This window comes from Schistocerca piceifrons, chromosome X (assembly GCF_021461385.2).
Source record: "Schistocerca piceifrons isolate TAMUIC-IGC-003096 chromosome X, iqSchPice1.1, whole genome shotgun sequence".
Classification (NCBI taxonomy): Eukaryota; Metazoa; Arthropoda; class Insecta; order Orthoptera; family Acrididae; genus Schistocerca; species Schistocerca piceifrons.
In genome coordinates, this window is record NC_060149.1 from 689,955,318 (window position 1) to 689,979,045 (window position 23,728).

The following is a 23,728-nucleotide window of genomic DNA, read 5'->3' on the forward strand; positions in this document are numbered from 1 at the left end:
CTTTTTGCATGGAATAGATGGATTGTACTGAGTCCACTGTAGCTTGTCCTTCCATAGCTACAAGAAGTCTCAACTATTTTGAAGATAATCACAGGACAAAATTTTTCAGATATAAATATGACTTCTATGTCCAATAGGGAGGACTCCCCATGGAGTCACCCATAAGTGGCCTGCTGGCTAACATCTTTCTTGACCACCTTGAAATCAAAATCTTTGAAGAAATAATAAAACCAAACCAGTACAAAGGAACATGTTGGTATCACTGGCTTTTTTTCACAGAAACAACTGGGGTCACAAGTGCCCAGGTAGCATTATATTGATGACATACATTGCTTGATGAATGAAACACATGACCAGATGCTACAGTTATGCAGAGACATCAGTACTGCTCACACAAAAATCTACTTCACCCTTGAAACTGAAAGAGACAGCAAAATATATTTCCTAGACGTCACAACAGAAAACACATCAGAAAACTGACACAGTTCACACACACAACAGAGAATAAACAAGGCATAAAAGATGAAGACATGGTGCACCATAACCTTTGACTGCAAAATAACACTCAGAATGGGAAACATCATGAGGAAACACAGTATAACTGTGACATGTAAAACAAACAATACTGTGCAGAAAAGATTAAAAAAGCCTAACACTGCAACAACTGCAAACATTGTGATTCAGTATACATTGAACAGACATGTAAAAAACCCCCAGGGGGCCCACAGTTCTTTCGTGAGTTCATGCTTGGCGCACGTGGGGCCCTGAGCTATTGCAGCTCATTCTTCATTCCCTGGCTGCATTTCTTTCTCCCTGCCTCCACCCTTCCTATCCCTGCTCCTTCCCTGTTGCAACCTCCTTCCCCTCTCTTGGTGTTCTGATTTATATCGACCTGCCTATTCCCCTGGTTTCCTGTATTGGTTGCAATTTTGTTCCTTTTGCCTGGTGGTTTTTCAAAATTTCCTGTTTTTAATGTGAGCCATATGGAGAAGAACTCCCTCCCTAGCATCTACAGTGTGGATTCTTCTACCCCCTCCCCACTGTAGCCCCCTTCCACCCTGCTAGGTCACCCGCACGTGTAGCCAGTCCGTGTGGTGGGGCTGTTATGTATCCATATGGCTAAGCCCCCTGACAACACAGGGATCACACTACTTAAACCTGAGCTGTTCCCTCCCCGTGTTTGCCAAGGAGTGATTCCTTGTCTTCTTGGAGCATCGGAACTCCCAGCAACAGTCGCTGTGCCAGATGGTCCTTGTTGTGGCTGGGTGGCGCCCATGGGGAGAGCCCCTGGTCGGAGTGGGTGGATGCTTGGCACATGAAGCTGCAAAAATCTGGCCGTTCTCACACGGCCGCCTCTTCAAATGGTGAAGGATCCTTAAACACTGCCTTGTATGACCTGGTAGCCTTCTCTTCCCTGGCTACCCCATGGGAGGAGAGCCATGCTCACCGTCTTGGGTTAAAACCCTTTCTCCATCACCTCGTCAGTACTAGGACGAATGGAGTCACTTTCACTGCCACAAAGCCATTGTTTTTCGTGGAAAATATCAAGGACACGTTTGGTGAAGTGGAGTCTATGGATGTGGCCGGGCTCCCTGTTGATCAAAGCTTCTTCTGCCACCCAATCTACAGCTCTTTGTGACTGTGATCGTCTTGGCAATGTTCCAGTATCTATCACTCCTCGCCAATCTCTGAATATGGTCCACGGCATCATTTTTCATAGGGAACTCATCCTGCAAACTGATGAGGAACTCCAGGCTAATCTGGAGTGGCATGGTGTTAGTTTTATTTGATGTGTGCAGAAGGGTTGCAAAGATGCAAAGACAACCGCACCGATACTGGTGGCTTCATTCTGGCTTTTGAGGGGGATGCCCTCCCAGAGAAGGTCAAGAGTGTGTGCTACAGATGTGATGTGAAGCCGTACATCCCTCCACCTGTTCGGTGCTTGCGCTTTGGGCATATGTCTTCCCGTTGTACGGCAGACCCTTTGTGTGGTGATTGTGGCCACCCAGTCCACAAGGGAAGCCCTTGTGTTCCACCACCTGTGAACGTCAACTGTGCTGACCAGTACTTCCCTTGCTCACCTGATTTCCCAGCTTACAAGAGAGAAAAGAAGATACCAGAATACAAGTCCCTGGTTCGCCTGTCTTACACTGAGGCTCACCAAAAGTATGAGAGACTCCATCCAATGTCACTATCTTCAACTTTTACCTCTGTTACTTCCTTTCCTCTTCCTCCTCCTCCCTCGTCCTTGCCCCAGACCCACCCCACTCTCCCCTCCACCTCACCTGCAGTTCCCACGACCTCCCATCAGGGAGTCACTCCCCCTCCCTGGCCGAGTGCCCCTCTTCTTTGGCATCTGCCAGTTAACAGGCTCCCTCCCAGGAACCCTCTCCCTGGCATCTCTCAGGCCAGAAGACTCTCACCACCACTCAGCCACGAGGCGCACCATCTGTGCACCCCAAGTTCTCCTACTCTCTTTTGGTCCCTGATCTTGCAGACACCTGTACTCTCCGTGTCCTGCCCTCCTCCACCTCAGAAAGAGATGAAGAAGAAACATAAATCCCATGACAAGGTGCCCCCAGTGCCCCTGGAAGTGCCAACTCCCCTCTCGCAACCTGAGTCTGGCATATTATTTATGGATATCACCCCATCCTTGTTGGTTACAACTGCTGACAAGGTGACATGACCTCCTCCTTAGCTCCTTGATGCCTACCTTTGACTCACGTCACACGATCATCCACTGGAACTGCAACGGATACTATCGTCACCTACCGGAAATTCAACATCTTGTCTCCTCTTATTCTGAGTTACGTCTTGTTCTCCAAGAAACGCATTTCCGTGATGACCACTCTCCAACTTTCTGTGGTTATCAGATGTTCTGCTAGAACCGTGCTGGCCCTGGGATAACATCTGGTGGGGTTTGCACTTTGGTTCACTCCGATGTCCTTAGTGACTGGATCCCCCTATGTACCACCTTGAAAGTGATAGCGATTAGAGTGCAAACATCTCTGGCAATCACCCTTTGCAATGTCTACCTCTCTCCAGGTCGGTCACTTGCTTATGTTGCACTATCTACCTTAATCCAGCAAGTCCCTCCCCCGTTTCTCCTCCTTGGGGATTTCAATGCCCACCATCCATTGTGGGGAGTGTCACTTCAACAGGTCAGGGTATCATAATCAACCAACTTATCATGGACTTCGATTTGTCTCCCCCTCAACAATGTCTCCCTTACCCACTTCAATGCCGCTCATAGCATCCATCTTCTCAGCTATCAATCTCACGATCTCCACCCCTGCCCTCATGGCTTCCCTACATTGGTCATCCCTTGATGACCTTTGTGACAGTGACCACTTTCCAGTGACACTGTCATTCCCCTGCTGCCGCCAGGCAGACAGGCCCCAACATTGGGTATTCCACAGGGCTAATTGGCCTTTATACATGTCAGCTGGCCTCTTTGACACCTCCCTCTCGAATTCCATTGATGCAGTCGTGCAAGGCACCTCTGCTGCTCTTTGTCATGCTGCTGGCACTGCTGTCCCCCTACCTACAGGGGCCCCTTAGTCATCGGCCGGTACCGTGGTGGACCAAGGACATTGCAGTCACTGTCCAGGACTGCTGACGGGCACTGCAGTGATTTAAGTGACACCCCTCCCAGACCAACCTCACTTCTAAGTGTCTCCGAGCTAAGGCTAGTTACCTTATTAAGCAGAGTAAAAGGGAATGCTGGGAGCACTGTGTTTCCTTCCTGGAGACATATGACTCTTTATCACGGGTGTGGTCAAAGTTCCGTAGCGTTCTGGGCCGCCAGCAACAGTCAGTTGTCCAGGGTCTGAACCTCCAAGGAGCTGTGTGCAGTGATTCATTGGTCCTCACGGAACATCTTGCAACACACTTTGTGGTGACATCGTCATCTGCTTCTTACCCTCCTACCTTTCTCCAGCAGTAACACAGAGTTGAACATAACCCCCTCCATTTCATCCTGCACCATGTTAAGGCCTATAATGTACCTTTTCCTGAATGGGAATTAAGCAGGCTCTTAGCTCTTCATGAGACACAGCACAGGACCAGATTCCATTCACAATCAGGTGATTCAACACTTGGACATTCCCCAGAGGCAGCAGCTCCTCAGGGTTTTCAATCACATCTGGCTCACGGGTGCTTTTCTGTCACTATGGTGAGACAGTATAGTTATCCTGGTCCTTAAGCCTGGGAAAAGCCCAATGTCTCTAGACAGCAACCGCTCCATTAGCCTTATGAATGTGCTTTGTAAACTGCTCAAAAGGATGGTCAACTCCAGATTATGTGGGGTACTCGAGTCCCAGGGCCTTTTGTCACCATATCAGTGTGGCTTCTGGGCAGGGCGATTTCCAACTGACCATCCACTCTGATTGGAATCAACCATCTGACAGGCTTTTACTCACCACTGGCACCTTGTCACAGTTTTCTTTGCCCTACGTTAGGGGTAGGACATGGCTTGACGCCATCACATTTTGGTTACCCTCCATGACTGGGGCTTCCATGGTTGCCTTCTGATTTTTATCCGCGAGTTTTTATCTTACCGGATCTTCCGGGTTCGAGTTGGCACTTCACTCAGCACCCCTCAGATTCAGGAAAATGGTATCCCACAGGGTTCTGTGCTAAGTGTCACACTCTTCCTCATTGCCATAAATGGGCTTGTGACCTCTGTTGGACCTCTGTTTACCCCGGCATTGTAGATTGATGATTTTTGCATCTGGTGCAGCTCCCACTCGGTGGCATCTGCTGAGTGCCAGTTCCAAGGCGCCATCTGACTGGCCTCTGTGTGGGCCACCACCCATGGCTTACAGTTTTCCCCCTCCAAAATGTAGGTTATGCATTTTTGTCATCGACTCACAGTACACACTGATCCAGAACTTTATTTAGGCAACCAGCTCCTCGATGTTGTAGCACAGTCCCGTTTCGTGGGCCTTATTTTTCATAACAAGCTGATATGGCTGCCCCACATTCATCACCTAACGGCTATGTGCATGTGGAAGCCTAATGCTCTCCACCTCCCAGCCCACACATCTGGGGGTGCAGACCTTTCCACTCTTCTCCATCTTTACCGTGCTCTGTTCTTGTCCAGACTCGATTATGGTAATCTGTTTTATGGCTCACCAGCTCCTTCCAGTTTGAAACTCCTTGACCATGTCCATCATTGTGGGGTGCCTCTGGCTATTGGTGCCTTTCACACTAGTCCTGTTGATAGTTTCCTCACGGAAGCAAGGATTCCCCCTTTACACATCTGACGACCCACCCCCATAATGTGGTTGCGGTGCCAGACTGACAAGATCTCAACCATTCATGCTAAGTATAGTTTTCCTGCTTCCTTAAATTTAATATTAGTAGATGATCCACCGTGAAAGTGGTTTTTGTAGTAGCCACCAGAAAGATCGCGGGAGGCGCACATTGGCACGGCGCGTCACGGACGGTAGTTGCCGCAAGTAGAGTCCCGTCCACCAGAGGGCACGCGAGAATTCGGACGCGACCTCTGCCGGTATGACAGCAACAACAACAACAACTACTCCGACAGCACGGGCCGTGCCCAGTCAGTTAACATCGGGCATGCCTAGGACACAGTCCCGGTCTACGCTAAGTGAAGTGCGACGTAAACGTGAACAGTGTTACTACACAATTGGCAACGAGTAGGGTCGTTCTTTCGCGTGTTGCGTCATTGTTCCGGTTTCGCAGCAGACGGAACTCATGGCCACAATGAAACAAGTGCTTCCGCCGTTGCTCTCCACGCCGGCGCCATTCCCTCCTCCCTTTCCCCCGTATGACGAGACGGCGGAGGATTGGGACGCATACGCCTTTGGCAGCATTTCCAGGCGTTTCATGTTGCAGATGCGGAGGTATGTCGTGCTCTCTACTTGTCTTGGATGTATCCCTCGCTGTATCAAGTTTTGCGGAAGCTAGCACCGTTGCAGGAACCCTCATCCTTGTCTTTTGACGCATTGTGTTCATTGCTGTCTTCATATTATCGCCGCCGCACACATGTTGTGGCGGCTAGGGTCGAGTTCTATCAATGCAAGAAACAGCCCCATCAGTCTTACCGGGCGTGAGCCGCTACCCTGCACGGTCTTACTCGCAAGTGTCATTTTGTCAAGGAGCAGTTGCGAGAGTCGTACGCCCACGTTATGGTACGCGACGTCATTGTTCGTTCGGCCCCTGATAGGGAGGTCCGGCAACAGGCCCTGCAGTTAGAAAACCCTTCCCTCGAGGAAGTCCTGTCCATTGCTCAATCGTATGAAGTCTCTCACGCAGCAGGTCAACAGCTGGAAGCGTGGTGCGACGTCGCGGAGGTTCAGGGCGGCGTGGCCGCGTCCACTGTGTCAGGGGTGGACGACATGCGAGCGGTACAATCCGGCCGCTCCCGCACGGCGCGTAAGCAGAATTCCGGCCGCCGGCCCCTGTTGCCGTCCTGTGCGTCGTGCTATATACATCATGATCGGTCAGAGTGCCCCCAGCGTTGGGCCGTTTGTTCTCAAATGTAATAGAAAAGGTCACATTGCTAAAGTTTGCCACTCAGCCTCAAAAGAATCGAAGGAAGCAGGTACTGAGGACATGGACGTTGACATTCAGGAAGTTTCATTGGGCCAGGCTCCCGACGCATCGGCACGCAAACTCTTTATCGAGGTGTCGGTTCGGTCACGCCGGTTACAACTGAAAGTCGATACGGGCGCGGCAGTTTCCTTGTTGAATGCACAAACTTATTCCAACCTTGGATCGCCCCCGTTGGCGCCAGTTTACCGGCGTCTACGCGGTTATGGTAAACAGTTCATTCCCCTACTGGGTCAATTCACTTCCGACGTGACTTACAAATCAGTCACTCGGCCTATTACTTTTGTTGTTGTCCGTGATGCGAGCTCAGCTAACCTTTTTGGCCTGGATGCCTTTCAAGCTTTCGGTTTTTCTATCGCTAACACCATACAGTTGGTCTCCGAAGACGTTCCCTACCAATCGTTGGACTCTTTGATCTCCGACTTTCCAGATATTTTTGAGGAGGGCCTGGGGCGTGTTTCAGATTTTGAAGCTCACTTAACGTTGAAGGCGTCGGCTCGCCCGCGTTTTCTACGCGCGAGGCAGATCCCTTTGGCTCTCCGCCCTCAGGTAAAGGAAGAGCTAGACCGGCTGACAGCCCTAGAGGTCGTTCTTCCCATTTCTTCCAGTGAGTGGGCTTCGCCCCTCGTTATTGTAAGGAAGCCCTCGGGAAAATTACGTCTTTGTGGCGATTTCAAGGCCACCATTAATTCACAATTGGTGGTGGACACCTATCCTTTGCCTCGTGCTGATGAATTGTTCTCCGGTGTGGCGGGAGGCCAATATTTTTCAAAAATTGATCTGTCGGAGGCTTATCATCAGATACCACGTGATGAGGACTCCAAACGGTTCGCGGTCATCAACACCCCGTTTGGCCTTTACCAATACCAGCGGTTGGCCTTTGGAATATCCAGTGCCCCGGCGATATTCCAGCGTTATCTTGAGCATATCATGTCGACAATTCCTCATTGTATTAATTACCTGGATGACATAATTGTCACAGGCCGCAGCACGAAGGAACACTTGCACAACCTTCGCACCCTCTTTCTCAAATTCAGGTCTGTGCGCTTGCGTTGCAACCTGCATAAGTCAACCTTCTTTCAACCATCCATTGAGTATATGGGCTACACCATCTCTCGGCACGGTATCCAGCCACTAGACAGTTTGGTCCAAGGTATCGTCAACCTTCCTCGGCCCACTTCGCTGAAAGAGTTACAAGCTTTTTTAGGCAAGATAGCCTATTACCACCGGTTCATTCCCAGGGCTTCCACTATAGCCCACCCCCTGTACTGCCTTCTGCACAAGGGTGTTCCTTTTGATTGCTCACCTGCATGCGAGCGAGCGTTCACCTCGTTGAAGGGCCTCCTCACGTCAGCCCCTTGTTTGGCTACTTTTGATCCCCATAAGCCGTTGGTCCTGGCTACAGACGCTTCGCAGTATGGGGTGGGGGAGGTCCTGGCCCATCGCAATAGAGATGGTTCCGAGCAACCACTCGCGTTTGCATCTAAAACGCTTAGTCCCGCGCAGGCCCGTTGCTCCCAGGTGGAAAAAGAGGCTTTGGCCATTGTCTACACTGTTACCAAGTTTCACCCCATCTTGTATGGCACGAAGTTTCAGTTAATCACTGACGATAAGCCGTTAATATCGTTATTTGGCCCCGCCTCTCAGATTCCGGATAGGGCGGCCGACAGACTACAGCGCTGGGCCTTGTTCGTCCCTAAGTACCTTTATGACATTCATTTTCGCCCTACAGGACAGCATGCCAACGCCGACGCTCTTTCCCATCTTCCGGTGGGCCCGGATCCTACGTTCGATCGAGAGGAGATTATGTGTTTTCATTTGGATGAGGCGTCCCGCCAAGCGGTTGATGGCATCCCGATCACTAGTTCTCGAGTAGCCAGGGAAACGGCAGCTGACCCGGTTCTCCGGCAAGTAGTTCGCCTCATTCAGCAGGGGTGGTCATCCCGCCCTACGGGCCGGGCCTCGGACCCTCTTCGTAATTATTTTCTTCTACGGGACCGCCTCTCGGTCTTGGAAGGCATTCTCCTTCTGGCTACCGATGATACAGCTCCTCGCATGGTTGTTCCTGCAAGTTTACGAAGGGAGGTCCTCACGTTATTACATGCGGGGCACTGGGGTGTTTCCCATACTAAAACCTTGGCTCACAGACATGTGTACTGGCCGGGTATTGACAGAGAAATTGAGCACTTGGTGGCCGCCTGTTCCCAGTGTGCGAGCCAACAAGCATCTCCCAGGGCAGCGTTCTCTTCATGGCCGCCGGCAACCCAAGCATGGGAATGTGTTCACATCGATTTTGCGGGCCCGTTTCTCAATGGCTTTTGGCTCATTGTCATTGATGCTTATTCCCGATTCCCATATGTGGTTCGCTGCTCCTCAACCACTTCAGAAGTTGCAATGCAGGCACTAGCAAAAATCTTTTCTGTGGAAGGTCTGCCAATCACCCTGGTCTCGGACAATGGACCGCAGTTTATTTCGCAGACCTTCCAGGATTTTTGTAGGCGCTTCGGTATTCGGCACGTTTGCTCTCCCCCCTTCCATCCACAATCGAATGGGGAAGCCGAGCGCATGTTGCGCACATTTAAGACGCAGATGAAAAAGTATGTGCACGAATTTCCTGCGGAGGAAGCATTGACGTTTTTGTTGACATCATACCGGACCACACCAATGGGAGAACGCAGCCCCGCAGAGCTCCTCCATTGGCGTCAACCTAGGACTCTGCTGCACCTCCTCCGGCCTGGTCCTCGCCAGTCTTCACAAAACGGAGTACCTGGCTTTCCACTGGGTATGTCAGTCTGGGCCCGTGGGTTTGGTCGCAATCCACGTTGGATACCAGCGGTGGTTCTTCGCCGAAATGGCCGCCGGCTCTGTACCTTGCAGGCGGGGGACCGGGTGGTACGTCGTCACCAAAATCAGCTCTGTCCATGTTTGGGCGCCCACCCTCCGTCCTCTCGGACACCGGCTTCCCCATTGTTGGCACCTGTGTTGGTTTCACAGGAGACGTTACCTCCTCTCCCCGCTGTGCCTCTGCCGCACTGCGATGGTTCTCAGCCTTGGCAGCCTCCAGTAGCTCCAGCACCGGCATCACCATCGTTCGAGATGCCACAGCGAGAGCCGGTCCCCCCTAGCAGGCCCGGTTTCTCAGGAGGTTGGTTCACCTGTGGTCATCCCTTCCCCTTTGTCCCCGCCACTGGGTCTTGCCCCTCCCGGGGTGGAACAGGATCCGGAGTTCGACAGCTTGTCGCCCGTTCTGTCCCGGGCTCCGGTTGTGCGACGACGGGGCCTCTTCGTGTGGGTCACTTCCAGCCGTATTCGAAGGTTCCGGCTCGAGGGTTGGCAGATCCCCTCGACTCCGGCCATCCAATGGATGTGGAGGTCATCGCTCCGGCCCGACGCTCCACCTTCCGACGCAGTGGATCACAGTGGCTTCACCCCCTGAAGGAGGAGGAGTGTAGTAGCCACCAGAAAGATCGCGGGAGGCGTACGTTGGCACGGCGCGTCACGGACGGTAGTTGCCTCAAGTAGAGTCCCGTCCACCAGAGGGCACGCGAGAATTCGGACGCGACCTCTGCCGGCATGACAGCAACAACAACAACAACTACTCCGACAGCACGGGCCGTGCCCAGTCAGTTAAGCATGCCTAGGACACAGTCCCGGTCTACGCTAAGTGAAGTGCGACTTAAACATGAACAGTGTTACTACAGTTTTTATTTCCAGATATAAGGTTCTCCATTAGTCTTGGAGCAGGGGCTGGTTGGTTGTGCTTGGGACTCCTTTTGCAGTCTTCACGGTCTGTGACCCCATGACTGCCACCCCCCCCCCCCCCCCTTTTGGCCAAGTTTTTAGATTTGGTCTCACCTTTTATGCTTTTACTGTGTGTGTTTAATGTTCATTCTTTTATAATTTGACTCCTCTGACTGAATCCGTTCACTTTTAGTGGACCCTCTTTCATATGTAACCCACTTTGGTATCATGGGACTGATGACCTCACCATTTGGTCCCATACTCTCTCAATCAATCAATCAGTCAGACATGTAGAAATTTCAGGGTAAGATACTTAGAATATTTAAGAACACTGAAAATTTGCAGCACACATTGCATTTTTACAGACCATCTCATTGAAAACAACCACCACCCCTGTGGCATAGAAACAGACCCCCAAATCCTAAAACATCAGTAACCATCTGTACCCATCTTTAACAACAGCAGAAAATTACCACATTCAGAAAGCTATCACACAGGGCGAAAAAGTTATCAGTGACCAAACAGTACTAAGTGACAAAACACTTTCAACACTTTTTTGTAATATGTGAACTTTCACAGCCGGAAATGTCACAGTTAATAAAATGTTGTGGGCTATTATGCCATGGCCAAATGGATTTCACTTTAAAACCTGACGTTTCGTCCCCATCTGTGGAGGACATTTTCACGGGGGCTCGTAGCTTTGTTGAATGTCTGATTCACACCCTGGCTTGCTACTAATTACGCAAAATTCTGCTTCCGTGAGCTTCCGACCAGTGGCATGACGTCACAAGTTTTGAATATGCAAGCACAATCGGCCATTGTTGACTGCCGTCATCTACTGTTGCTATCATTCCATGGTGAAAGACTGGTACACATCTTGTTCAGCACCGGAATCCAAATGTCATTCAATTTCTCCTGACTGCATAAGAAAAATCCTCAAAAAGCAGAACATTGTGGTAATCTACACACCTACACGGAAGATACAAGATCACCTAAAGTCGTCGAAGGATGCTCGCCAACCACTGGAAAAAGCTAGAATTTGTAGGATTCCATGTAGTTGTGGGGAGGTGTACGTTGGTACTACAAAAAGAACTGTCAAAAAACAACTTGAAGAGCTCAAGGGCAATTGCAGAAGAGGGGAGATTGACAGATAAGCTGTTGCAGAACGTGCCTTACAGCCAGGAGACCATCACATTCATTTTGATAAGACTCAAGTACTGGCAGCTACAAGCGGATACCATGAAAGGCTACACAGAGAGGTCATAGAGATTGCAGAACAGCCCAGGAATTTCAATAGGAAGAAGGAGGGCACGAAATTGAATGACATTTAGATTCCGGCGCTGAAAATGATGTGTACACCTTCCCACAACTACATGGAATCCTATAAATTCCAACTTATTCCAGTGGAATGATAGCAACAGTGAATGACAGCAGTCAGCAACAGCCAATTGTGCTTGTGTATTCAAAACATGTGACTTCACACCACTGCACAGAAGCTTGTCAAAGCGGAGTTTTGCTGTAGTCAGTAGTGAGCCAGGGTGTGAATTGTGGACATTCAACAAAGCTATGATCCCCCTTGAAAATGTCCTCTGTAGATGGGGAAGGAACATCAAGTTTATAAGTGAAATCCATTCAACCATGGCATAATAGCCTGGAATATTTTGTTAATTAATTAATCTGAACAAATTATCAGACAACACAAAATAACACACACAAACAATATATATCATATTTCTTAACCTAAAAATAACCTGTATGTAAGTATTTCAGGAAAACAATAAAAAACAAAACCACTGAGGATTACACAGTTGTGATGAAACAAAACAATAATTTGTGTACTTGCAAAAAGGCAGACCCATCCTTAATTCATTATTATTTTTCTGCAAGCATGAGAACTGAGCTCAAAACTCCAATATGATAGTAAAATTTCTGTTTTGGACATATTGGAAACTTAGTTTTGAAAATCATATTTACTTTACCAAAAGCACTCCAAACTATTTTTGCTCATCTGTTAATTTCTTTTTCCTGTCCATCCAATCACTGTCTTCAGTTGCTCTAACGGAAAAAACATAACCTGAGTTTAGTACTTCATTGCTAATTTGCACTGTATTCTTTTGATATGTTGATTACATGTTATTTTAGTGCTTTTATAATTGATTTGTTTGTGTACTTATGCCCCTTGCCCTATTTAATTCTTTCTTTAGTTGTTGAAGTCCCTCTGCATTAAAAGCAAACTATTCAACTTCATCCTCAAAGGGAAATTAGGTAGTATACAATCCATTAACACATACCTGTGCGTACTAATGTGGTTTCTGAAGAGTGCATGTACACCAATAATCATAACATACATTTAACACAATAAGATAAGGTGAATGTATGCAAACAGTAATAACATGATAACTGAGCGTGAGCACCACGTGGCAGGGTTTAAATAGGCACTCGACATGGCGGGCTGTATCAGTTCACAGTATTACTCTTTTGTGGTACAGTCTCATGACAACACACTGCTAAAGCACACGGCTTTCAAGTGTGCATACATTACTCCATTCCTCTTCCCTTCCTCTTCGCAAGATGTCCATGGTGTCTTCCCCCCTGAGGCTAAGACATGGATAACATGCTGATAGTGGAGCGCATGGTCGGAAGTACTTGGGGCGCAAGCAGTGTTGCAGGCCGCCTTCTCGTGTCAACCCATACGGTAGGGCGACATCAGCATGAGTTCCATATCTACATCAGGTCCAGGATCTGGTGGTGGTAGTACCTCCGCTGTTGGCAGTGTAGGCGGAGGAGATGGCTCCGGTGCGGATGGTAGCTGCATCAGTACTGTAGCAGTACTGGAGAAGCTACACCAGTGGCCACCGGTGCTGGGGGACCCCTCATGTCATGGTAGGGACCCAGGACCCAGCCACATCAGGTGATTCATTGAGTGGCACGGACTGCCGTGGCAACATTGACATCTCGGCCGGGGCTGCCCGGTCATCCATGAGCAGGTATAACTAGTCGTAATGACATGGACATAGACCCTTCCCCATATGAACATGACAGAGATGGCATCAGGAGATGACGGCGGGAATCCAATTTGGACGACGACCAGACAGCCATCCCAGGCTGGAAACAGGACGCCAGCTGCACGTGTTGGCATCTCTGGCCAGGCTACAGGAGATGCAGGAACGACCAGGGTCACACCCATGGAGCAGTTCGGTGGGGCTGTTGGTTGCATAATGGCATGAACTGATAGGAACACAGAAATTGATCCAAGGCAACGTTGGATGGGGATCGAGTGGCATACTTTTCCACTTGCATTTTTAATCTTCTAACTAACCTTTCAGCCTCACCATTGGACTGTAGAGGGAAGGGCAGGGCAAAAATGTGGCAAATCCCAAGGATGTTGCAGGAGGAGGCAAACTCCTGTGATACAAACTGATGGCTGTTATCAGAGACCAACATTGCGGGAGTCCTGTGATGGAAAAAATTTCTGACAGGGCTGCCACGGTGTCAGAGGCCAAAGTTGACAGGCAATGAACAACATATGGGAACCAAGAGAATGCACCAATTACTATTAGCCAGTATACATTAAGAAAAGAGCCAGCAAAATTGATGTGGAGACAGTCCCAGGCTTGCGAAGGTTGGAGGCACGGAGACAACGTTGCCCACGGGGCGGCTTGCTGTGATGCACATTGAGAACATGCTGTAACCAAGCAAGTGATGTCGCTGTCCAAACCAGGCCAAAAAACATGACAATGGGCTAATGTCTCATTGTGTGACAACCCCCAGAAATCAGCATGCAGCAATTGCAGGATATCCAAACGGAGAGCCGAGGGAACCACTATGTGAGGAGTTGAATAGTCCATATCAAGTAGTAGAACACCATCAGTGATAGAGAAATGATGCCAAAACACATAGTAGTTATGGAGGGGGGTGGATCCCTGTGATGGAGGCACCGTAGTCTAGCCATGTTATAGGCAATGTATCACTTACTGTAAAATCAGATCAGTAGCACTACAGGACTGGCCAGAAGATGGGAGAGCATGTCGGCATTTGCGTGTTTAGCTGTGGGGTGGAAGTGTATCTTGTAGTTGTACCAGGAGATGAACAGCCCTAATGTGGGAGGCGACTACTGCTTTGTCTGGCAATGATGCTGCGGGGTTAAACAGCAAAACTAAAGGCTTTTGATCTATGATGAGATGGAATTTTACATCATGCAGGAAAACATGAAACTTCTTTAAGGCATGAATTTGTGAACATTTAGTCTGAAATGGATTAAGCATCTTAGACACATATGCAATAGGCCACATGGAGCCATCAGAATATATATGAGCTAACACCTCCCCCACCCCATGCTGGGACGCATTTGTTGGTAACATTAACTGTTGACCCAGTTGGTAGGTTATGAGGCAAGGTGCAGATTGTAACGTCAACTTCAGTTTGGAAAACGCTGTTTCACATGCATGTGACCAGTGGAAAGACGTTATCTTGTGCACCAAGTCATGTAATGATTGTACAACCTATGCTGACCCTGTAAATAACGGATAATAATAGGCAAACTTACCTAAAAAAAACCTTGAGTTCCGTGACTGACATAGGACGCTGACGAACCACAACAGCAGAGACATACTGACGAAGGGGTTTGATACCAGCACTAGAAACCTCATACTCATGATAAAGAATAGAAGGCTGAAAGAAGCAGCACTTTTCCAAACTGCATTTTAACTCGGGCCTGTAACATCTCAATAAGCAGCAGTGAACATGCTGTCTAAAATATCCAAATTATTTCTTTATTGGCCGTCATATCTGAATTAAAAAAAAAACTGTTTTGTATGACACACATCAAGACGTGGGGTTAGGTCAGCCTGCTGTGTTCCTAAGGACAAAACAGATAACACCAAATCAATGATAGGGTTTGCAGAGAAAGGTTTAGCAAGCTGTAGTTACTGAAACAAACAATTCAGCAGTGGCACATGTCCTGGCAGGCAATGGACTCTGAAGAAGTGACAAGTGACTAACATACCTCCAGAGGCACAATTTCTCTTTCTCTCTCTCAAATTTCAAATAGTTTATGGGTGACATATTATTGGGAACACAAATGAAGTAGTGCATAATAACAGACAGCAAAATTTAAATAATTAGTTCCTGAAGAAGAAGTACTATATGCCATTAAATTCTAAATTTGGCAGTCTCAGCCTGTTACAACAATTTTAGCTCCTGCTGAATGGAAACTGACTTCCAGCATTGCTCGTAGTGTAGGCAGTTGATTAGTTTATTCGTAGTATGTTCAGCAAGATGCTATTTTTTCTCACTGGATTTTGTAGCAAAAATGAAACTGTTAAGGATTTGTGGTGTTTCCCATACTTAATATTGAACTTTGTAGGAACAGTGTCACTGTATCTGAAAATACTAGATGGAATCATGTTCATACTCAGGCTTTCAATGTAAATTATGTGCATTTTGTTGTTTATAGGAACTACATAGAAAATTGCTGGAAGCATACAGTAAAATCTGTGATGGTGATTTTTCAAAATTACCAAATGATAATTATATATATACCTACATTGGTTACCATATTGATGAGGCTGAAATGTGGGATTTATACTCCAACCTTTATATCAGTTTACCTTTTGTCCAAGCAAAGTTGAAAGTCACTGGACCAGGTGACCTGCTTCTGGACTACAGAAAATATAGGATTAACATAGATAAAGAGGTAAGTAAGTAAAAGTTGGCAGTCTTAACTTAAAATGCAGCAATTTTTGAAAATTATTAACTATAAATATGAATTATGCTAACTTGAAAAAGTAGAGATCATGAGTTCTTCTGTGTGTTTTTTTTTTTTTTTTTCCCTCAACTTGGCAAGGTGCACCTGACATTATTTTAATCCTACAGTGAATGTGTTTGCCACAGCAATCAATTAATATACTCTTTACTTTATGTACATACTGGATTGATTCCAGTGCTCCACATCAATGTAATATTACAAAGATGTAAAAATGTGCTAAAGATGAAATACTTGATTGTGCAATTCCCAAACAGGGAGTTGAACAATTCCTTATTAGTTAAGTTACAAAAGATATTTCTGATAAGAACAGACTGAAACCCATTCTAATTTGTCTGTCTCTGAACAGGTCGTATTTCTCCTACACTTATACTGGTGCTGAATTACATTACAGCCATGTAAGAGAAGACGACATTGTATATTCATTGTAAACCAGTCAAAAATGTGAAACTGTCAAGAAATAAGTTAGAGCATATGCAGTAAATTATGTTATTTGCTTTAAACATAAGTTAAACTACATCAAATGTGAATAAAATAATTGTTTCCCCCTGTTTGCTTACAAATATAATTTGAAAAAACCTAGAGTCTTGGGGCATGAACCTTCATATTGGGGTTCCATTATAAAAGAGGTATCTAAAATTATATAAAACTGTCTTAATATTAACAAAACTCAGTGGTACTCATTAAGCAGGACATGGAGGCAGTGTTTGGATACCAAGCGATAACAAAGATTGATTCTTGATGCTTATAGGAAGGTGGCAGCAGCAGTTTCAAAGATGTGATCAGGCACTCAAACCACCTAACATCATTCAGTCACACAGTGGATCAGAGTCGCTAGGTTCTGTCCAAGCCCCATTTCCTTGCATGCAACACTTCGGCCTTATTCTGAAAGGTCCCCGATGTTGCTGCCTCACCTACATTAGAACAACCCGCTGGCAGTCATTGGTTTTACTGCTGATAACATTGCTGGAGACTGCTGTTGAATGCTCAAGAATATTATTCAAAAATGCATTTTCTGCATTTATTTGAAACTGCATTTCTGACAAGACTTTATTTCAGTTTCATTACATTTATGCAATTTCTGGATACCAGTAACTTTTCTTTCCTCTCCTCCACCTCCTCCCCCTCCCTCTCCCCCTCCCTCTCCCCCTCCCCCTCCCTCTCCCTCTCCCCCTCCCTCTCCCCTTCCCCCTCCTCCTTGTAAATTTATCATATGTGTTGGCAGAGGTCGGAAAGTTAATAATTCATTTGTAGGTTCTTAGGTGGGAGTCTGACAGCTCTGTATTTTTGTGGATTTTTATTTTCCTGTGCCCACAAAGCTCTCCGCTTTCATTCATTTTTTTCTGTGATCATTAAATTGTCACTGTCACAGGAAATGTTTCCAATTTTTATGGGGAACGTGCATGTAAATAAATTCCTTGCCTTGCAGTTTTGACTCAGAACTGAAGCAGTTCTTAATGAGTATGAACAGCGTTTCTTTGACTATGTTACATCTTGTTGACATGTGAGAAATATCACATTTCAGAACAGTATTTGGATCTTTTCAAGCTGAGCTGAATGCTTTTGTGATTTACTATCTGTAGGTAGTGTACCTTGTGAACTGGTCAGTGCTGAAACTATTTTTTGGTGGCCAGCGACCTGTTCTGTCTGTTATTTAGATGCATGATTAATTATGTAATGGGAAATAAAATTCACATAAGTTACAGAAGCTATGTTGGCAACTGATTGTGAATTTTATCCCATAATGAGAGAAAGGTGGTGCATTTCCTTCAGTCTTATTATCTTCATTATCAGAATCAACATGTTTTCTAGAACCAACAAATATGGGAAACTCTCTTCATTCACAAGATTTAAGAGGCTGCACTTATGGGCAGTCATCAAGATTGCTGGTATTTATGGCATTTGAAATGCTTTTGAGCTATCATATGCCATTGGTTAACTATTAAGGTACACAGTTAAGGAATATCCGAAAAGACTATCTGAAGGATTTTTAGGAAGTAGAATCAAGTGTGTAATTCTGACAGAGACTCATCACTAGAAGCAAATTAACATCAGACATGCTTCAGTGAAGTTTGTTACTCATGATATGCATGAATGACCTAGTCATAATGTCACCATTTTTGTGACATACATGAGAATTTGCATAAGATCAGTACTGGTTAGGCAATTATCAGCTACCTTTAAACAAACCAATTCAAAATAGTTCTCATACATTGATTAACATCCTCAGTATTGCTTATGATGCTACTTGTGATAAGTCACTGCAGTGACTGATATGATTTAAATACTCTGGCCTGTTTGGAGTGATTTAATATGGAATGACTAAATTAAAGGCAAAAACAAGGCATTAAATTGTTTGCAAGATTCTAGGTTCAGCTGCACAGTGAGATAAGTAGCTTGTAAGACACTCCTGTGACTTGTACTCCAGTACTGTTTGTAGCGTGTTTAGTATGGTCACTTACCCAGTAAAGCAGAAGTAAAGCTTTGAGGACGGGATGTGAGTCATGCTTGGGTAGCTCAGATGGTAGAGCACTTGTCCACGAAAGGCAAAGGTCCCGAGTTCGAGTCTCGGTCCGACACACAGTTTCAAACTGCCAGGAAGTTTCATATCAGCGCACATTCTGCTGCAGAGTGAAAATCTCATTCTGATCTACGGTGCTGTTGAAGCATCCATTCCACAGTCAGCAGGCTAGCTGAAAAGGCAGCCTGGCCCTATACAGAGAAGGTAATGAGAAAGAACATATAGTCCTCTGTGTGCCTCTAGAACAAAGTTGTAGTACTGGCACTTGTGGTCACAAAACATACCGGATGTTTTTGATATCTACTGTTATCAAATCATCTGTTTCCATAAAAGGAAGCAATATGAGAGCATAACAGTTGACGAATCTCTATCATTATGGAACAGATGAAAGAAACCTCACAAAAAACACAATTCTTTTTACGAAGTGTGTGAGAAAAATAATGAGACTGACAACACCACAAGCAATCTGGCAACTCTGTGTTGTTCTACTTGTGTAGACCAGTGTGTTCACCCCTTCCAGGTGCTCAGTCTGAGTTTCAACTCCATACAGCCATCACATGCTTTTTTTGAGAGTGCCATCAGTGAAGTTGTGCTTTTCATATGTGTTACAAAAATGGAACTGTGGAATTTAGAGCAACATTATGCAATCAAGTTTTGTGTTAAAGTCGGGGACTCCACAAGTGTGACCTATGAAAAGCTAAAACAGGCCTATGTGGAACATTCCTTATTAGGAGTACAATTTTTTTGCTGGCACAAATAATTTTTGGAAGGCAGAGAACACGTTGAAGAAGAACCTCACTCTGGGAGACCTTCAACTTCAAAAACAGAAAAAAAAGTCAACTGTGTTCATGCTTTTGTGAGATTAGGCTGATGTTTAACAAAAAGGATGATGTGTTACATGTTAAACTTAAGCACTTTCACTGCACATCAAATCTTGATCGAAGATTTGCATGTGCGAAAGGTTTGTGCCAAAATGATGCTGAGTAACTGCACATCTGAGCAGAAGGACAATTGAAGAAACATGTGCATTGATCTTCTTGAGAGGCTTGCCAATGGTACAGTCACATTATCAGAGGTGATAAGTCCTGGATTTTTAATAAGGTCGTGAAACAAAGCTTCAAGTGAGGAATGGCATACTGAGACATCTCCTCGAGCAAAAAAATATTGAATGGGAAAATCAAAGAGCAAAACAATGCAGATTTCCTTTTTTGACAGTAGGGGTAATGTACATAAAGAATTTGTTTCTCCAGGACGGACTGTCAGCTATGTGTTTTACAATGATGTCCTTGAAAGGCTCAGGGAAAGGGTGAACTGAGTGAGACCGGACAGTGCAGACAAGTGGATACTGCTTCATGATAACACCCCATGTCACACAGCCACTTCCATCACAGAACTGTTGAACTGTTGACCTCAAAAGGCATCCCTTTTGTTCCACAACCCCCCCCCCCCCCTAGTCCTTGTGACTTTTTCTTTTCCTAAAATTGAAAAACATCTTAAAAGGATGTTATTTTGGGACTCTGGAGAATGCTTAGAAAAATCTGACGGACATGTTAAAGACCATACCAGGTGAAGCCTTTCAGCACTGCTACCAAGACTACAAGACTGGGAATGACAACTCCACCAGTGTATAGCTGCCAAAGGGATCTACTTTGAAGGGGACAATATTGTTTGCAAAAATAAAAACTTTGGTAGATAAAAAAATCAGTCCCATTATTATTCTTACGCATGTTGTATACATGGCTACATTACTATTATTCTCACATGCTTTCAGAGGAAGTGTTCCTTTTTGTCAGTAGTTCAAAACGCCAAATATTTCTCAAAGATGCCAAGGAAAGCCTATCAAATGTCAGTTTTTCATATCATTTAGTCAAGAAAGCGTCTTTTCTCCTAATTTTGTTCCAAGATTTGCATTTTTTTTTCATGTGGTTGGGTTGTATTGTTCACTGTCTTTAATTTTTTATATTATTTTTGTCAGAGAGCTTTTTTCTGATACTTCCTGGCAGATTAAAACTGTGTGCCAGACCAATACTCAAACTCGGGAACTTTACCTTTCGCGGGCAAGTGCTCTACCAACTGAGCTACCCAAGCGTGACTCACACCCTGTCCTCACAGCTTTACTTCTGCCAGTACCTCATCTCCTACCTTCCAAACTTTACAGAAGCTCTCTTGTGAACCTTGCAGAACTAGCACTCCTGAAAGAAAGGATATTGCAGAGACATGGCTTAGCCACAGCCTGGGGGATGTTTCCAGAATGAGATTTTCACTCTGCAGCAGAGTGTGTGCTGATATGAAACTTCCTGGCAGATTAAAACTGTGTGCCGGACCGAGACTTGAACTCGGGACCTTTGCCTTTCGCGGGCAAGTGCTCTACTAACTGAGCTACCCAAGCACGACTCACGCACCGTCCTCACAGCTTTACTTCTGCCAGTACCTCGTCTCCTACCTTCCAAACTTTACAGAAGCTCTCCTGCAAACCTGTGAGGATGGGGCGTGAGTCGTGCTAGGGTAGCTCAGTTGGTAGAGCACTTGCCCACGAAAGGCAAAAGTCCCGAGTTTGAGTGTCGGTCCGGCACACAGTTTTAATCTGCCAGGAAGTTTCATATCAGCACACACTCCGCTGCAGAGTGAAAATCTCAGCTCCTTTTCTGTTTAAGAACAGTCCATTTAACCAGCAGGAAATAAAGTGTCATATTACATAATCCCATCAGTGTGCCCAAAAAGAGGCGGTGCAGTGATTAAGACAATGGGATCAGACTCAAGAGAAGCAATGTTAAAATCCTTGATTGTCACCCTCATTTAAGTATAGTCCGATATTCCTGAAACACTTCAGGTAAATACTAGAAAGAATCCTTAAACAAGGCTATGCTCAAGTCCTTGCCCCATCCTCGACCAGCCCACCTTCAGTTATTCCATCGTCAGTAGGATGTTCAAGTCTAGCTTTCTTTCTTTCTTTTTTTGTTTTTGTTCATTCATTATCAGTATCTTTTATTAATATAATATTTAAATATTTATCCAAGTTTCATTTTGTGTAATGATGAAGTTGAATGGACTGTCTTACGCAATATTAGATTGACAGTGTAGGTAATATGATAATTTGTAGTGCATTCTTCTGTTATTTTTTAGTTTGTTAGATACTTTAAAGTTTAGTTCAGCACCTACCAAAGCTTTATTTTAATATTCCACTAAGTGCACGGTTTATTGATTTCATTGCACAGTATGATGCTAACATAAATAAATATTTTCACAGGCCATTGTGAATTCACTTTTTGTCTTAAAATTGGTAGAAATCAATTATTTAAATTTAGTGTGTTGCCATAAATTCTTGGCTTTATTCTGTTACTTTCTGCTGCATGCATTATACACCATAAACTAGTGTCCAAATGTTAAGTGTGAGTTTGAAAACAAAAAAAAGGAAACATGGAAAGAGAAAAGATGAGTAATCTCTGTAAATGACTATCAGTGTGTCTCCACAAACAAAAATTGTGCTATCGTTATAGGACAGGAATATTTCATGACTGAATGAGCATGTGATTCAAAGATAAGAAAAAGCATTGCATTAGATCAATACTACCTTCTTCAGTGTTATTGTATGAAGATTCCATCTGGTACCCATATTGCAGGGAACAGTATTTGCACATTTCGATGCAGGCCAGCCACAGACTGCAGTCTCAGAAATGTCAAATGCACCACAGAATGTAAATTGCACTGTCACACTGCAAATAAACAGCGAAAATGTCATAGACAAGTATGAGGCTGACCAAGAGTAACCACTCTACGGTAGGACTAATATTGAGCCTTAACAGCACAACAAAATTCAGAGATGTCTACAAAGTTTACAACAGTATCAGAAGGTGCACTTACCTGACAGATCAGGCATTTAAGGTTCAGAGCAGTTGATCTGTGTGCCAGATAGCTGGCAGCATATACTCCACTTGTGGAAGTCCAGAGACAGTTCTGTTTGATGTGGGCCTGGCCACATCAAAGCTGTAGCACAAATGAGGAATGTACTGGATCTCTCATCAGCTACAGGTCAATTCTCATCACACATACATCTGGAGAGAAAGTGATAGCCAGCACACTCACAAGAACTTCATGGTAAGCAATTGATCTGTTGTGGGCAGGGTTCTGATTTGGGGTGGCATCATGGTGGATCATTGGACAGAGCTTAATATCTAAATTGTTAATTGAAGGACACACTAACAACATGTAGGTGTTTTCAGAGTTGCAGTTGTTCAAGAATTCATTTTTGTGGCTGTTAATGCCTATTCACATCAGTCAATTTTTGCAGGTGTATTTCTCACAGATAAAGATGTGCATCACATGGACTGGCCAGCAAAGTATCTGGAAGTGAATCCTTTAGAGCAAGTCTGGGATGTAGTGCTAACCTTACCAGCCACCATCAGATTCTCTTCCGTACCTTCTTTCAAAACACATAATAGAGCACGTGTTGTGTTGTTGACAAGCATGCATGGCAGTCAGGGAACCATTTTCATTATTAACTTTTTTTTGTGACAGAGATTTACCAACACTATGACCACTGGTCACTATGAAATTGAAAACTTTCTGGTGGTGTTGCAGGCGTGTGATATGCTAAGGAAACTATGTAAGTGGAGCAGAGGTGTATGAGGAATAATTGTAGTGATGATATGGGCTGTAAATGGGGAAATCCACTGACATGAGAAACTTTGGGAAAGTGTAGGTTGCTGTAGCCTGGCACCTGGTAACAAACATCTCAGAAATGACAAAACTGGCCAGCTGTTCACGTACTACTGTTGTGTGCATCTATGGGAAGTGACTGAAGGGTGGTAGAACCATGAGAAGGCATTGGACACCCATGCTTCACCATAAAATGTGGCAGTTAGAGTCTTGCCTGCTTTGTAAAGCAGGATATACAGTTATCTATTGCAGATCTGATGAGAGACTATAATGCTGGTACAGGTACAAGTGTTTCGGAACCCACCACCAAATTCGATGTTTTTTGACGAATTATTTGCTACTTTTGTTAAACTCCTTACTATTTTTTGCCTTGCTGTTATTTTTTGCCAAATGTAGTGTCCTTTTTTGTGAAAGTGCTGCTTTTTTGTCAAATTAAATGATGTCTTTTTGCCAAATTTTGGTGCTGT

At 45.3% G+C, this 23,728-nt stretch overlaps 1 protein-coding gene across 1 annotated transcript in view; it reads left to right on the plus strand.

Annotated features, from left to right (window-relative positions):
* Positions 1 to 23,728, plus strand: part of LOC124723222 (apoptotic protease-activating factor 1) — a 282,007-nt gene that overhangs the window by 91,772 nt on the left and 166,507 nt on the right. The window contains exon 9 of the mRNA XM_047248407.1: positions 15,776 to 16,015. Coding sequence (XP_047104363.1) covers positions 15,776 to 16,015 — 240 coding nt within the window. The remainder of the gene's footprint in view (positions 1 to 15,775; positions 16,016 to 23,728) is intronic.